Source organism: Diprion similis, chromosome 6 (genome assembly GCF_021155765.1).
Source record: "Diprion similis isolate iyDipSimi1 chromosome 6, iyDipSimi1.1, whole genome shotgun sequence".
Lineage (NCBI taxonomy): Eukaryota > Metazoa > Arthropoda > Insecta > Hymenoptera > Diprionidae > Diprion > Diprion similis.
The window spans coordinates 11,969,196-11,984,487 of NC_060110.1; the positions used below are offsets into that span (position 1 = coordinate 11,969,196).

The window sequence follows — 15,292 nt, forward strand, 5'->3', positions numbered from 1 at the left end:
CTGAATATTATGCGCTTCTTTCGGGTTTGAATAAAATATTTTCGTTCCACCAGCAAGATAGTTCTTTTGCCATAAAATTGTGTTCGAATGTTTTCACTCGTTTAGCGGATTTATCATCCTCCTTTCGATACTGTTACATCACCTACCATTCAATGCACATATATGTGTAATAATAAATTGTTCAAAACGTTTTATCTAGTGATAATAATTTTCCCTCAAAACGTCTTAGCGCTTAGGGCGTTGACGAGGATGACGTTTTTGTTAGTTAATTAATAACCAACGTTAATGCCCTTCTTAGCTGCAATGGGTAGCTTTTCCCCTTGGAAGAAAGGATTTTCATGCTGAAACAAAAAGTATGGACAGTTACAAAAAGCGAGATGTTACGAAAAAGATCGGTCTCCTACACTTCAAACTGAGATAAACAATGAAAGAAATCGGAAATTTTATATTTTGATAACAACACAGAATTGAAATAATTACTTGGAACTGTTCGACAATTTGGTCGAAATCTGAATTCGAGATGTGCATGTTTGAAAGGCCCTCGTTATTCTCTGATCCACTGGTGCAATCCACCATGTGTTCCTTGTCGCACATACAGTCTTGAGCACTCTGGTAATCACGACTGAAGGCGGCGGTGTTCTCAAAATTTGTTATGCAATGATCCACACCTGAATTTGAAAAATTACTTGTTTAAACGAGCTGTAACGTTTATTTGACTAATAATATAATTCTTGAAATTTGGCCGTCAAGTAACAAATTTAACTACCATGGAGGAAAACACTAGCTGTACATAATCGAATATAAACATTAAATAAACATTTAAATATCGATTTTTACTTACTTGTATAGCCAATGGGACAGGGGTTTGGTGGAGTGCAATAGGCGGGTAAGTTGGTCTCAGTTTTTTCGTCCTTAATGCCCTTTAAGCCGGCAGCTTGAATCCTGTGCCTGTCATTACCGTTGTTACTGTTCAAACGCTGGTGACTCCACAATGAGCTATGCTGCAGATATTCCTGATCACGGATGCTGGGGTTCGGGTTTGGGGTGTCAATACCGTCATAATCGAGTGAAATTTCCGCCGGAATTTCTTTCACTTTTTCATACTCGTTTTGCAACCGCGAATCGTAAGGGAAATCCATGTAGTTCTCGGGAACATCGACGAATTCGTTACCCATACGGTCCACCAATTCTCGAAGAAGAATGTCGGTGAATAAATGTTCTTGCTGTTTTAAATAGGAAATTTGTTTAGAGAATTGGGTCTACAATGCGGTATTCAGAATACTTTGAAAGTATGTTGAAATCACTAAGGATTATCGCCACTTACGTATCATAAGTAAGTACGCAACGCGAAATAATCTTAAAGCGAATAAATTTTCATGTACCTTGAGAGGTGGCATGTATTGCATCGATGCACTGCTCAGGACAACTGCCGAAAGCAGTAAAATGACGAGATGCATATTCGAAATCGTGCCTAGCTGGAAATAAAATCAATTTTAGTGATTGATTCCAGTGAATACCACTATATTCAATTCAAATATTAGTAATGTGATACTGCAGGCAGTGATTAAGTGAATAAACTACTCGAATATCATAAATAATAAGGAGGTTGCAGTTAGAAATGTTACTTTAACGATGCACGTTTAGGAAAAATCGCTATCTGGATCTTTAGGATTGTCTGAAATTCAGTTAGTGAATCGTAACACAGAAAACATGTTCACATTTCGAAAAGCCAACTCCTTGAAAGTCGTTTTAAAATTGTGCAATAACGATTTTTTCCATCATGTTTCGTTATGCAAACGTTACAACTTCAGCCTTGTAAGTAATAAGCTTTTCTACTGTGCGTTCGTTCGATGAATGACGTTTTTTAATAAACGATTCATTTCAAATTAAACCGCTCCTTATTTGTCGGATAAACATGTGTGTTCATTGTCTACCAACGATATTGAGCCAAACGATATTGATCTCACGCTCAACGTTCTGCCCGAACCAATAATTTTAATACTAATAAACAGCAATTCGCCCTATAATGTATCCTGAGAATTAAAACACGCAATTTTTCCGATTATCATCACATATGGTGCCAAACGTATCGCTTGAAGATATAATCAATCTACCCGAAGCTTCGCTCCAATAATTAATCAAATCCTATTTACAGGAGTAACGAAAGTCCTTAGCTTCAGTCACAAGTGCGATGAATTTTCGGAAATACTGTGCAATGGTGTTGTGGATAATTTTATAATCTGACTTGTTGCACCAGTTGTTTGTATCGAGAAAAAAATGTCCCACTTTTGGGTACGTACGATACTAGCAAACGAAAAGGAGTGTAAAATTTCGGAGAACATCGATGTCAGCGCGTGCTACTAACCTGATGAATGCAGACAGGATACAGTCCTGAAAATGTTCTTGAATGTGGTTCCTTGCTCGTCCAGTTGGCTCTCACGCTCACGTCAAGTTCTACAAATAAAGTTCGACTTTGGACCAGAGTCTGGTGGGTCCGGTGGCGCCAAGCTCCGAGAACTGAAGTATTGATCCACGTATATACACAGCAACCGTCGACGTCAGTGGCCGTTTGAACGCAACACCTCGGGAGAGACTCGGTGGCTGCGATTCGTCTTTGGCAACGCTGATAGATATTTTCAGCTAACGATTACGTCAATTACCAGTCACCACCTCTACCGAAACGATATGCTTATCCCTTGTATCCTAGACAACGATTACAAGGGTCAGGCTGAAAACCGACTATGGAGTATCGGAGGTGTCGAGTGCGCATGATACTTTTGTAGCACTCAAAAGCAGAATGGTCTCGAAATTACGTTCTGCACAAAGCCATTGAAAAATAACCCGTTAGGGTCGTAGGTATCTGGTCCAACTATGTCGAGATATGCGTTGGTTTATATGGTGTATTATACGTATAACGTAATCATTAATTTAATGATCGTACCATTAGTAATATCGATTATTCCAGTTTATCGTACCTTCGCGGTTGTTTGCCAAACGTCAAGGGTCGTTTTGACGTATAGTGTCTCACGTAACAAAGGCCATGGCGACCACTTTGCTGGTCTACCAGTTGGATCAGCGAAGTGCACACGGCTGGGGGAGCTTGCACGTGAAAGGGTTTCGTGTGCCTATTACGAGCACGATACCGATTACTTTTTTAGCATTTTTAGCGAACCATCGAGAGGTTTGTGATTTTCATGATTTAACGAATCTGCTTTGTGCGGTAAAAATCTGTATGCAGGGCTGCTACCGGCTAGTTACGAAGGTTCGATGGTCGAAATTGCGAAAGAATCGGTATTGCTTCGTAGACTTTTTGATTAGGTTTCGAGGTTGTGGATATCTAGACAGTAAGGTGTGGCGTTCGATGTTCTGAGGTAAAATGTGCCTCGGTTTCTGCAATAATTTTAAAAAGGGAAGCAGATTTTCAAATTTTCTTTAATTTTTTTTTTTTACTCCGATTAAAAATTCAGCAAATCATTTTGGGCTTGACATGATACTCTAATTATGCTTTGCGCAGGTAGTTTTTAGTCATAAAATTAAACAAACCTAATATTGCTGGCATCGCCCATCAATGCGTAGGGATTCGAGTCACAGTCACCATGTGAGAAATGTTTCCACGAACCGCAGCGAACTGCTCTGAACCCAGTTGGTCGACGAATAGATTCAAAATAGTAAATGGGAGCACGACTATGTGAACACAACACTGTAAATAAGATACATTAATTGTCTTAATTTCTTACAATAATTAGTTAACGGTTAGGGGACAAATTTCAGTAACAATCCTACTTTTACTTCACAGTCACAAGATTTATTTGTAAAATTGTATTGTCGAGTCATTTGTAATAAAACCTCATCTAAAGTAGATAATTTGTAGAAGAGCGAAAATCAAGCTGCATGATTGTTTTCGAAATTTTCTTGTTCTTACCGTTGCAGCATCCTGATTGGTCCGATCCACCGTTGGGATAAAAGTCCGCATGCCCGATATGGCTCTTGATGCCAAGAGTTCCCGCACACGTGTGAATGATGTCTACATACACAGCATCAGTTTGGTGTAATCGTTTGGCAGAATCCTTTGCGATAAACATCGGTAAAGCCGGGTCCAGACCTGGTAGCGTTCGATCACGAGATTTATGAACTTTTAATTAACTCCCGGAAGCAGAGAAAGCTTTCGTCCAACGGGACTGGTGCTAAAGAGTCTGAACGCACGGCGGGGTCAACCGCACAATACCACAGACTCACTTAGAGGTAGAGATCATCTTCTGTAGGTTCGTTAATTGAACCGACGCGTTCAAGATGTTGAAAGAAAGCATGGAGTTGGCAGACATCTTTTATCATGGACACGGGAACGGAAATAATTGGAAATTTAATATACCGTCATGGAGTTTGTAGATATGGTTTGGATGTGAAGTTTTACTGCTTCGTTCAGTGATCAATACTTCTACCGTCTATTCTTTACAGAACGAAGACATCTAGTTATGAAAAAAAGAAGAAAGCAATCGTGGATTTGCATCCATCAAATTTGCTTGGGTACCATTCTTGACGGTTTCATTTTCGCATACCTTGGTTGTGGGTTCTGTTAGGTATGACTGCAGCAACGATGCCAGATAGAAAGTACAGCAATAAGTAAAGTAAAATGGATTAACGATTACTTGTGCAAATGTATTTCTCAGTTTTGTGAGCAGAAAAAAACTGAAAGTACAAAAGTAAAAATAAAGAGAATGTATTGTGTTGCTTGAGAGGATTATGAACTCCTTGGGCGTCTTTTTGAAAAATTTCAGCGAACTGGAATACGCAAATTAATTGGACGCGTTTATCGGCATATGTAGTACAGGAATAATTATATTTTTCTGATATCCCGGCAACATGGGATTCGGAAATTTAGTTATACCCAGCTATAATTTCTGAAAAAAATTTCATTTCGAAGCAGAGCAAAAATATCTGAGGTCGCTACACGAGGGATGGAAGGAATCAAAACTCAGGGAATGTTTAAGAATCTAAGGCAGACGATTTTGTGTACCTGTGATTCTTTCGATGACACCTAGCTTGACGTTTTTACCAGCGAATCCAGCGACGTGAGCACCAAGGCTGAAACCGATTATGTGAATTGAGGTCAAGGGCACTCCGGAGAGGATTAGCTGGTCCAGAAGTCGCCCAATCATGTCTCCAACTTTGGAGACAGCCCTGGCAGCGTCGATGTAACACGTACTGTTTGCCAAGGCACCCCAGTCCACCACGATTATGTTATACTCACCTTTTTCCAGGTAGACTGAAATCCGATGATTGATTACTTAGTGTAATATACTTATGTAAGTATAAACTAAAGTCGTGTTATCAGAGTCTTGCAGCTAACTATGTCGGATCTGCTACCGTAGTAGGTCGTACTTTGGTACTGGAATGTTACATTTTGTGTAATCAAAGTCTAGCACTGACTTTATGGCGTTGTTAAGATGAGAGCTGCGCGATTCTACAATATGTGGGTCACGCTGACTCCTCCACTCCAGTTGCTACATTTTCCCATTGCAATTACCGCGTGTACTCATTCGTAGATTGTTAATAAGAAAATGATTCTGGAGAATATACAGAATATGCAGTTTGACACTCATAAGCAAAACGGTTGCCATTGTACCTAGATAACTCGTAAAATCGTTCAAATATTGAGCTAGATTGATTTTCGTAACTCGTTACATTTCTGCCCTGACTGATGGCGATTTAGTTCAAGGTAAAAAGGACGAACCACATGCATCGCCGCAAAGAAACTAACGCGGCGGAGCGCTTAAATTTGAATGCTAAATTAGGACCAGGTCAATAGGTTCATTTTCTCATCGAGTCATCGAGAACTCCTGTACCTCCTGCAGACCCTTTCGAAGTGAAGCATTTGCGAACTGGCTCGAGAATCACGATATTACCAGCCCAAACACTCCACGAGGTTTCAATTAAATGGTAGAATATATAATAGATTGTATTCATGTGTTGCGTAGGGGGTGAAAAATTTCTCAGGTTAAAATGTGAGCATAATTGACGACTCCTCAAGACTCTAGGGCTATTCCGATAAGCTTGTGGTACACGAGTGACCGGTGCCCAGTAATCGCTATATCAAGCGAGGCTTAACTTTTGCCAAGTTTTAGGAGAGGAGAGCGAAGCTTGTGTTATACAGCATATTCAGCATTGATATACAGGTTGGCACGGGACGTAGGCGCCGGGCGCCGCGACGCTCCGTTTCGACGTCGCGAGTATTGATCCCGAAGTGGAGTCGCTATCTGAATGGAGCCCTCATCCTCTGGCTTTTCCACCCCCGGAAAGCGGGCTCTATTTTCTCCTACCTCCCCATGGGCCTCATCCACGCTGCCACACTCAACGCAAAACACATTAGGATGTTTCGTAATTCCTGAATTTTACTGATGCAATCAATTAGGCCCGACGTTGTCGAGTGAGGAGGAAAATTTCCCCATCATACCACAATTGCAAGATCTTCAACGATGAACTCACCGTTTTTTATGTCTATCATCTTTGTGTTTGAAATTGTTTCCGAATAGCCATGGATCAGGATCTTGATGTCTGCATTGACGATGAAATATTCTGACTGAATAATGGCGTCTTTGCTCAGTTGTTGGGGTATTCCACGTTTTTTTCGCATCACTTTCAAACGAAGAGCTTCCACCTCTTCTCCGTTGTTCAGGCTCAGCAACTCTGACTGATCTTTGTTGTTGCGGGTGTATAGTCGGAACAGAACATTTTGCTCGTTCGGAGTGATGTGCTCGTCGGACGTCATGCAGTGCCACATCTTATACATGCCATTTATCATTTTTCCGACGTCCGAATTGTTGCTAAAAGTTGTTACTTCTGTAAAATTGATGGAAAAAAATACAGAAAAGACGTATTTTATTTTAGGCTTGCGACTAGTGCTGGTAATGATTTATTTTATGATGAAGAGATGGTCCTGTTGGCCGGCTCTTTTGTAGTTTAGGAATTTAATTCTGGACAAGAAACGAACCGTAACGGATGCACAGAAGTGCGAGAAAAACTGGCACGTATCTATTTGTCGATAAAATCATATTTCGGGTTGAAAATTTCTCACTTATTCATACTCATGAAACTGGTTCAAAATTTTTAGATTGACAGGTTTCAAGAGAAAATCTATTACCTCTTGTTGGAAGGGTAGAAATGAACAGCCAACTTCAACTAGGTGAGTACACGAACAACGGAGTTTTTCACAAAATAAAAGAAGCCGCGATTTGAACCAATGGACAAGAGCTCACCGCGAGTTATAGGCAATTACTATTTCATTTTATGAAATTTGTCCACGCAAAATGTTTCACAGAGTGAAAGTGAAATTGAAACATCCCCGCTTAATGATTAAAAAAAGGAAATCAAACTAAAATTCAATATAAGTTTATAACATCGTCAAAATTCAAGATGACAGAGGCGCGGCAATTTATAGGCTTTGGCGACGTGGAAAGATTTTTGGTAATCAACTTTACCTGATAACCTTTTTCACTACCCAGGCTTAATTAATCTTGGGAAACGCTTTGGGTGTAAAATTAACAAGGCAACTCGGAAATTTATTGATTCCTCACAATTATCTACTGCTGCGTGACACCTGTGTCGGATAGGCGATACCTTGAAACTTTAAATGCCAGTTCACAAGACTGCGAAGAATCAGACAGAAATACCTTGTAACGGTTGTTGCGCAGTAACTTAATGTGAACGTGAACACGATCCTTTAGCTCAAGCAACTTGCAACTTTTTTCTTTTTTGATAAAAACACACGCAGGCTTGCGTTTCTAACTAACTTGATAATTGCTCCGATTCAATAGGTTTCAAGCTACAAACGTATAACTGGCGGCTGCGAGTTCGATATCGATAAATATGGACCCTACATTGACGCGGTTAAACACGTGTTAGTCCCAAGCCTTGAGAAGCAAGTTCTATTCTTCTTGGAGCGGTTCGTTTATAATGAGGAATTTCAGCAATCATCCTATCAGTCCTACCTGAGTAGATACAGAAAATCGATGCTGACTGCTTATGAAAAGTACAACGAAATCGGTACTTCGATCGAGGCTGTGCGAGATCTGCTCACCGTGGATCACCTCGTGGATTTTTTGTCACATCCTTTGCTCACAAACAGCAGGCTGACAAGGGTAATCGATGATCTGGATGCCATGGAAATTGAGAAACATTGGCTGAGCTACGTCAATGTTCTCAACTATATCAACGAGAAGGATTACTGGGTCTGCGCATCTTCTAAGTAAGTTTTCTGGATAGAAGTGTTCGAGCTAGCAATTAATGCACCGAATACCTTTCGCGTAGCCTGCATATTTCGTTTGCGAATATATATTATGTATAATGTGTGTACTCTCATTCCAGCAATATTTCCAGGCAGCACAGCAGCTTGTGTACATCAAGTCGTGGCAACATGCTGAGCGATAGTAACGTGAAAAAAAGTTGGAACAATTTCGGACACAGGAGAGGACAAAAAAGGACCAGGAAGCTAACTGCGTCCCACGCTAGCAGGAAACACTACAAATTGGAACGTCTGGTACAATTGTCAGATAGCGGATCATTCAGAGTGACGGAGAGTTTGTATGACTTGTTGAAGAATAGCTGGGACTTTGGGGGTATTTTGAAGACAAAGCGAAGGTTCAAAAGTAACTCTGGTGGCTTGAGAAAATCTGTTCTTGCTAACTATCGAAAAAGGCATCGGGAGGCTGACTGGAAAAATGAGAATTTAACCCTTATCATCAGGAAGATGAACGGAATGGCGCCTCCACTGACGGAGAAGGAAAACCAGCGAAACTCGGAGGTCAAAACTACTTTCTCGCTGCCTTGCAAAGTCGATCAGCTGCTCAGGAAGTTGGATAGATTCGACCCATCATTGTACAAGATTCACTGCAGTTGTGTTCGAAGAAAATTTTATACCAAATTGTACAACGTTTGTTCTTGCCTGAATAATTTGCTCGGCAGAATGAATCCAAAAATAATTAACTTGACGTATTTGGTGTGTGAAATCCGAAAAGATTACTTGAATTTTAAATTGAAACAGTCACCGCCACTGAGGCGCAACTCGAGCCTTTTTTCTGCAAGGATTATGACCTGTGATGCGCTGTACAATTGCAATCTCAAGAAAGGTGGTTCGAAGCAGCGGTTAATGTCTCAGGGTTTTTGGTCTTCGAAGAAGGCGGATGAACTGTTGACCGGAGGACTTGGTCACGATGATTCCTGGAAGGCTTGTCAGAGTGAAAATACTGATGTCACTAAGGACGAAATTAATACGTCGATTGAAACCAGCTTTAATAACTGTGGAGGTGGTGTGGGTGACCAACGAAGTGCAGTTGAGGGCTCGACATGTGACCTCGAAGATATGGAAAATTTGAAGCTCAGAAATTCCTTTTCGATTAGCGAAGTTCTACAGAAACTTGCATTGTCTCCGTTCCGACTTCAGGAAACTGAACAGAGTTACAAGCTCAGGTCCAAAATTCGAGACATCGTTCGCTCACTCGCGATTTGTACGTGTGAAAAGCCGGTGACGGGACATAAGGTTACACGGTCTATTTCCATTCAAGCAATGATCTCATCATCTTCGTTGGAGCCGATAAAACATGAGAGGAAGGTACTTCCGGTGGAGTCGAAGTCTTCGAAGGCATTGAGTGTGTCTAAGATCTTGTCGTTTGTTGAAAGAAAAATTTTTCCGTCAAAATCTAAGGAAGACCCTGATCGCATGAGACGTGTAAGATGCAAGAGAACAGCACAGTTTGAACAATGTCCAAAACTATACGGAGCAGAGAAATTTAAGAAAGCTTCGGCGGTTGAAAATTGCCTGAAAGCAAAAGAAGAAGGTACGAGATGCAGGAGATCAGTACGACCTAACAAATCCGTGAAATCCCAGGAATCTTCGTCGTCTAGGGAGGCTGCTAAGCCGAAGAACAACAGCAAGTCTAAGGCCTGCGCAACGTTTGGAAAGCTAGTAAAGTCCAAAGAATTTACCAGCTTACAGAAACGTCCGTTACCAAAAGAACTTTTAGTATCTATAGCTTCTGAAATATCTTATGCTCTAGCGAGATCAAATTCGCCCGTTGGCTTTATGAATGCAAATGGACCCGACGACTTGTACGACATTTCCGTCACTGTGGAGGTCGAAGAAAGTTCTGAATCGTCGGACAATGACACAGAATCCGTATCACGACACACGCATTTACTTCCGTCAATGAAAAGCGTTAAATTGGGCACGTCCCAAAAATATCAAACTCACTATTCTTCAGAGAGCACGCCGTCATCGCCGTTATTATCATCGTCGTCGTTGTCGAAAAACGAAGTCATAGTGCGCGATAATTTTACAACCATGAACAAGTCGATGAGGTCTAGTAGCCATCGGGGTACAATTTCTGCCGATTCTTATGACCGCATGAGATGTCTGATCCGACAAAAGGTGTGCAAAAAATTGTCGGAGGCAGATGGCTGCAGGCCAAATTCTTCGAAGACGGTTGTTTCCGGTGGAAAATATTATTTCAGTATTCCCAGTTCAAAGACGAGTCGAGTTCGTTTGAAGCATGAAATATCTGAATCTCCTTCAACCTCCCACGACAGCTTAGGGCTTCCGGTTTCCAACCCTTGTCGATATATGCCTGGAATATCACCATCCAGTTCGTCCCAGGGCTGTGAAAGTTTATCCAGAAAAATTCCAGACTGCTACTGCGTTGAGATTGAAAACGAAGATTGCACAAAATCTTCAGTAGCTGCAACCTTCGACAAAAATTCTACCTATGGATGTGTACAGGACAGATTAGCAAATAGGTACCTTGAGGATATCATTGATGATTACTCAGACGAAGATGAGGATTCCTCGAGAGATCTGGATGGCAAGTCAACTCGGGTGAGTGATTTTCGGCCTTGTATCGACGAGAAAGTAAAGAATGGTATGAGTAGCTACTGCAATCCCGGAATTACCATCGAAGAGAACAGTGACAGCTTTGGTCAGACGTTGGCAACATCAAACGACGACACGTCTGCTAACATCAGTCTGATTAATGACTCGACAGAGCATTCCAACTATTATTATCCCGAGTCGAAATCTTCGAAGAGCTACGTTGTCGGAAGAGGTACCGTTCAGAACATTCCAAGATTCAATGATTATCAGAGGTTTGAAAAATTTGGATACACTCGTCGAGCTGGTGGTTGGTCCACATGTACCATTAGATCATCGAGTTTGTGGGACTTTCGAGACGATGATCCACCGAGTAATTGTCGTCTGAACGTAAGGAACACCAGAGCCGAGTTGCCGCAGCAGAAGACTTTTAGTGTATTCGAGAAGTACAAAAAGGGATTGCAAATCATCGACCGAACGCTTCGAGCCAAGTTACTGCAGTACGTCGATTTGTGCAAAAATGCAAAGAACAGCTTTCAAAAGCAGGTTTGTCTCGACGATATGTGTGAAGCCAGCAGAACTTCCATTCTGCCCAGTGACTCAAGGAGGTATAAGTATAGTGGCGTCTATTTTGGTGGTTGAGGAAAGCTAATCAGTTGATTGTTCTAACTTTTGCGACTTGAGGTATAGCGAAGTACTGAAAGCTTTCGGTAAATTAAGATAAACACGTCTACTCATCGTATAAATACTTACCCATCTAGATGAAGATCCAGTATTTAAGATAAAGTAGGGTGCAATTGTACATTCCAAGGATGATGGCGCTTTGTTGGTTACTTAACGAGCTCATTGGCATTGCGGGTCACAGCTACCTCCTTTGGGCTGAGAAGCGGGTCCCCTTGGTTTTGTGAAGAATGCCTTATATTTGTCTTTAGCAGTCGCTGTGAGAATTTTTCGTGATTACCATTGGATTTTTGAATAAATAAATTGTAATAAGATCTATCAAATTACCTACTTCTTACTCAATGCTTGTACATATTAATAAAAAAAAAATTTAATCTCGAAATAAATGTCACTTTTGTGTGGAAAACCCAATTACATTACATTCATCTGTTTTACTGCAGATGTATGACATAATATGATTAAGTTTTGTAATGCTAGGCGATCGTTAAATAAAGTTATATACTTTTGAAACATGTTAGCTGATAAATAAAAATAAACCTGTATCTTTACCATTTTTTATTCTTACATTTCAATTTCACGAAAGCTATTATGTATCGGCGATGATAAAATATTCATGGGATTTTTTGAAAAGGCCATTGGGCACGTAATGGCACATTCTGTGGTAAGGGTTGCGGTAAGGGGTTGGGGATGTATATTAAAAGGGGGCTCAAGGAGTCCACGATACAAAGTGGCCGGTACCACATCACATCGTGAAACGACTGCGTGTGTCTGATCCTACTCTATACTTCGCTTTATCATTTATCTAGCAAATCGTGTGATTCATTCAATTTTTTCTCTGTTTCATTTCATTCATATTACCTGAAAAGGCAGCTCGTCTGAACAAATTAATCCCAGATTAATCTCGGTGAACATGACCATTTCTAATTGGGCAAGAAAGATTGAAAGTCATTCACTGAACCTGAAGTATTTTATTCCAACGAATATTCTCGACAGTTGATCAATCTTTTTAAAATAGAAGCTAACTTGGTGGTGACAGAATTCTTCGGATTTGGCATATATCGTACTTTGTCAAATTTAATTTATTTAAATTCATCTGGTATTTCGTCAAATGGACTTATATCTTGACCGCAGCTTTTCGAGCGTAGTTAAACGAGATCAGCACTGCAAAAAACGTGTGAATAACAGTAAGATAGAAGTAGAAATGATATAGTCAATTACATTAACCATACGTCACTGAGCGATAAAAACTAGCGCACGTTTCATCTCCCAACGTTTCGCGCATAGTAATAATGAAAGCTTCGCGGCGGTGAAGTACGAGATATTGAGGGCAAAGCAGGGTGGAAGTAAGGCACACGAGCTACAGCGGTAGCAGCAATAGCAGCACCGGCAGCATCCAGCATCCAGCATCCCTCGAGGCAGATCGATGTTTCCCAGCAACCGCGGAGGGCGCCTCTCTACCCGCTCTGACTGTGTGTTTGTAACAATGGACTTAGCTCCTAACGTGTAGCGATGGGCATGAACATGCGGCGAACCTAACGGTTCAAAAATTCTATTCCTGTTTCGGGGTTGTCGAGTTATGCTCTTGTCGCGTTCGAATCGGCGATCAATTCCATACGACGAATGTCTCCAGCAGTTCAATTTGGCACTATTCTGAACTCTCATACTGGCAAGAAAAAAGGTTGTAAGTACCGCAATAATTTCACAGAAAGCAGCAACGGCTTCAATCCCCCTCCCGAGTCTCTTAATTCGAAGATATGGCAGTTTTCAGTAGTAACGTATTTGGTGGTCGGACGTTCAGGCAACGGAGAGGCGTTTCTACGTTTCTTGATTTGATTTCTCCGAGAGATAGACGAACCACCTCACGATTGGTTAGCCTTGAATGATAATAAAAATCCTTTTCGCACCCGCCGCACACTCGATGCTGTCGATAACGCAGTTTCTGTTCAAAGGAACACAGTAAAAAAGTTATGCCACTCACTCTGTGAAGCGTTGTCACCATGTTTGTAGGGTTCACTTGGCAATAAGGAATTGAAAAAATATCGACACTCGTTTTTAGCTTTGAACACCTCTCGGTGACTAATTGGAGTAATTCAGGCGTAGAAGTATGGACCGTGTCCTACATGCACTGTGAGTATTTTGGGAGGCGTGATTTCGACCGCAGGCCGATAAAAGAATACAATTGTTTGTTCCTACCCATCGCTCCGGATGTTCCTAATGTCAAGGGGATCGTTTCCATGAGAGGAGAAAGGTCTCTTTAAGATTTAAAGAGTGTGGTTTGTAATCGACCAGCTTTACATCGATTCCAGTCTCTAGTCCAGCGTGGAAAATCAACCTCAAATTTCCTTCTTCCTACCTTTAATGCGAAGCTCCAAGGTCCGTAATGTTCGGCAAATCGGAGCTCGGATATTTGTCATTTTACGCATCAATAGTAATCGTCCTGGTTGTATCTCGTGCACGGCGATATAGTTGGCGTATCAGACTTTTCATTCCTTCAGTTCATTTTATTTTCTAGAAATATTTTTTAACTCCTCCGTTAAGATTTATGGAATTCTTTATTTTTTGGCACAGAAGATGTTCATTCTATCCAGCTTCGATCTGACCTCATTTACTTGCTTTTCACGGACGAAACTAATATCTAAGTGGATTCCCAAGAACGCGCAGTAACGAAGAATTATCTCATTCTTTGTGCCGCTTCTGTTTACAAAAAGCCTCTTGCAGCGTTGCTTTTTCGTTGCTCATTTGTAAGACCCCGTGAACTTGGATAATTTCATCTGTTCCATCCTCTGCATGCTGCTTGCATGGTAAAAACCTGTTAATTACTGTTACAATGCAATGTGTCAACAAACAACCTTTGATATTTGTTCCGTAACTCGGGTGAATCGAAAACGTTTGTCTCGCAGTTTCACCCTCGTCGATGAACCGGCGACCTCCCTTAGCACATAGTAAAAAATTGTTGGTACAATTTTCTTTCTGCCTTCCATGACCAATAATACCGCATGGTGTCCTGAGTTATTCTCAGTGGCTACTTCTAGCAGCCAATATCGATGATCAGGTTACTCGTTACCTTAAGGAACATTGCAGTGCGGGTTCGCTGTACGTGACAAATGCGAACATCATCAGGATAATACAAGTGTAGAGCACAAGCGTGCCTCGATACCTTAGATGCAGGATTAGATTAACCTTTATCGCAAAAATCCTATTATACATTGGCAAAAAGTTTTTTCAATCTTTTATAGCTTCTATATAGAGTAAGTTTTAGAATTGTATGTTTGCTTTATTTTAATGAACTTGTAGCAAAGTATTTGTCAAATATCGCCAGTAGGTACCGAGTGCAATATACAAAAAAAAACCGCAAATTGCATATCGCCATGCATGATTAACACAGAAATAAACGAAATTTGATATTTTTAAAAATTATCGCAAAACTGTCGCACGTTTACCGCAAACGTTAAATTATGCCAGGATCCTCCTCGGTCCCATTTCGCTGACACCGTACTCGAATGCTCCCTTACGGTTAGGGGAAAAGTCAGAGCTCGACGATAAAGACTGCATTTTATGGTTCACCCGCTGAAGAGGTCAGTTTGAATCGATGCCCGAATGAAAACCACCGCAAAAGGCAGCCAACTGTCAGGAACCGAACTGCACGTGAACGAGGTCGAAACCTTTTCATATCCCTATTGATACCGGATCGACGAAGTGATTAACGGGTTCATCCAGGTATTCTTGTTCAGCAGATCACAACCACCATTAGATATC

The 15,292-nt window shown here is 41.0% G+C and overlaps 2 protein-coding genes across 2 annotated transcripts; both read right to left on the reverse strand.

Annotated features, from left to right (window-relative positions):
• Positions 1-261: 261 nt before the first annotated feature.
• Positions 262-3,177, reverse strand: LOC124406494 (the record flags this gene model as incomplete). The annotated part of the gene is given in 8 exon segments (XM_046881923.1): positions 262-341; positions 481-668; positions 842-1,223; positions 1,383-1,475; positions 2,366-2,565; positions 2,568-2,640; positions 2,976-3,086; positions 3,088-3,177. Coding segments are annotated over 8 exon segments (1,209 nt in total), but the record flags the coding sequence as incomplete, so codon positions are not given.
• Positions 3,069-7,049, reverse strand: LOC124406495 (lipase member H-A-like). The gene is made up of 6 exons (XM_046881924.1): positions 6,989-7,049; positions 6,484-6,837; positions 5,015-5,263; positions 3,923-4,102; positions 3,544-3,700; positions 3,069-3,390 (listed from the first exon to the last, which is right to left on the reverse strand). The coding sequence occupies exons 1-6, from the start codon at positions 7,047-7,049 to the stop codon at positions 3,315-3,317; spliced, it is 1,077 nt and encodes a 358-aa protein (XP_046737880.1). The 3' UTR covers positions 3,069-3,314.
• Positions 7,050-15,292: the final 8,243 nt, after the last annotated feature.

Excerpts from the sequence above, each read along its gene's own strand:
- LOC124406495 (XM_046881924.1), bottom strand. The coding sequence starts at position 7,049 with ATGATTTTATCGACAAATAGATACGTGCCAGTTTTTCTCGCACTTCTG. Across the intron at positions 4,103-5,014 it reads TGTCATCGAAAGAATCACAG|GTCTGGACCCGGCTTTACCG; the intron begins GTACACAAAATC and ends GAACGCTACCAG. Across the intron at positions 3,701-3,922 it reads CCAATCAGGATGCTGCAACG|TGTTGTGTTCACATAGTCGT; the intron begins GTAAGAACAAGA and ends TCTTATTTACAG.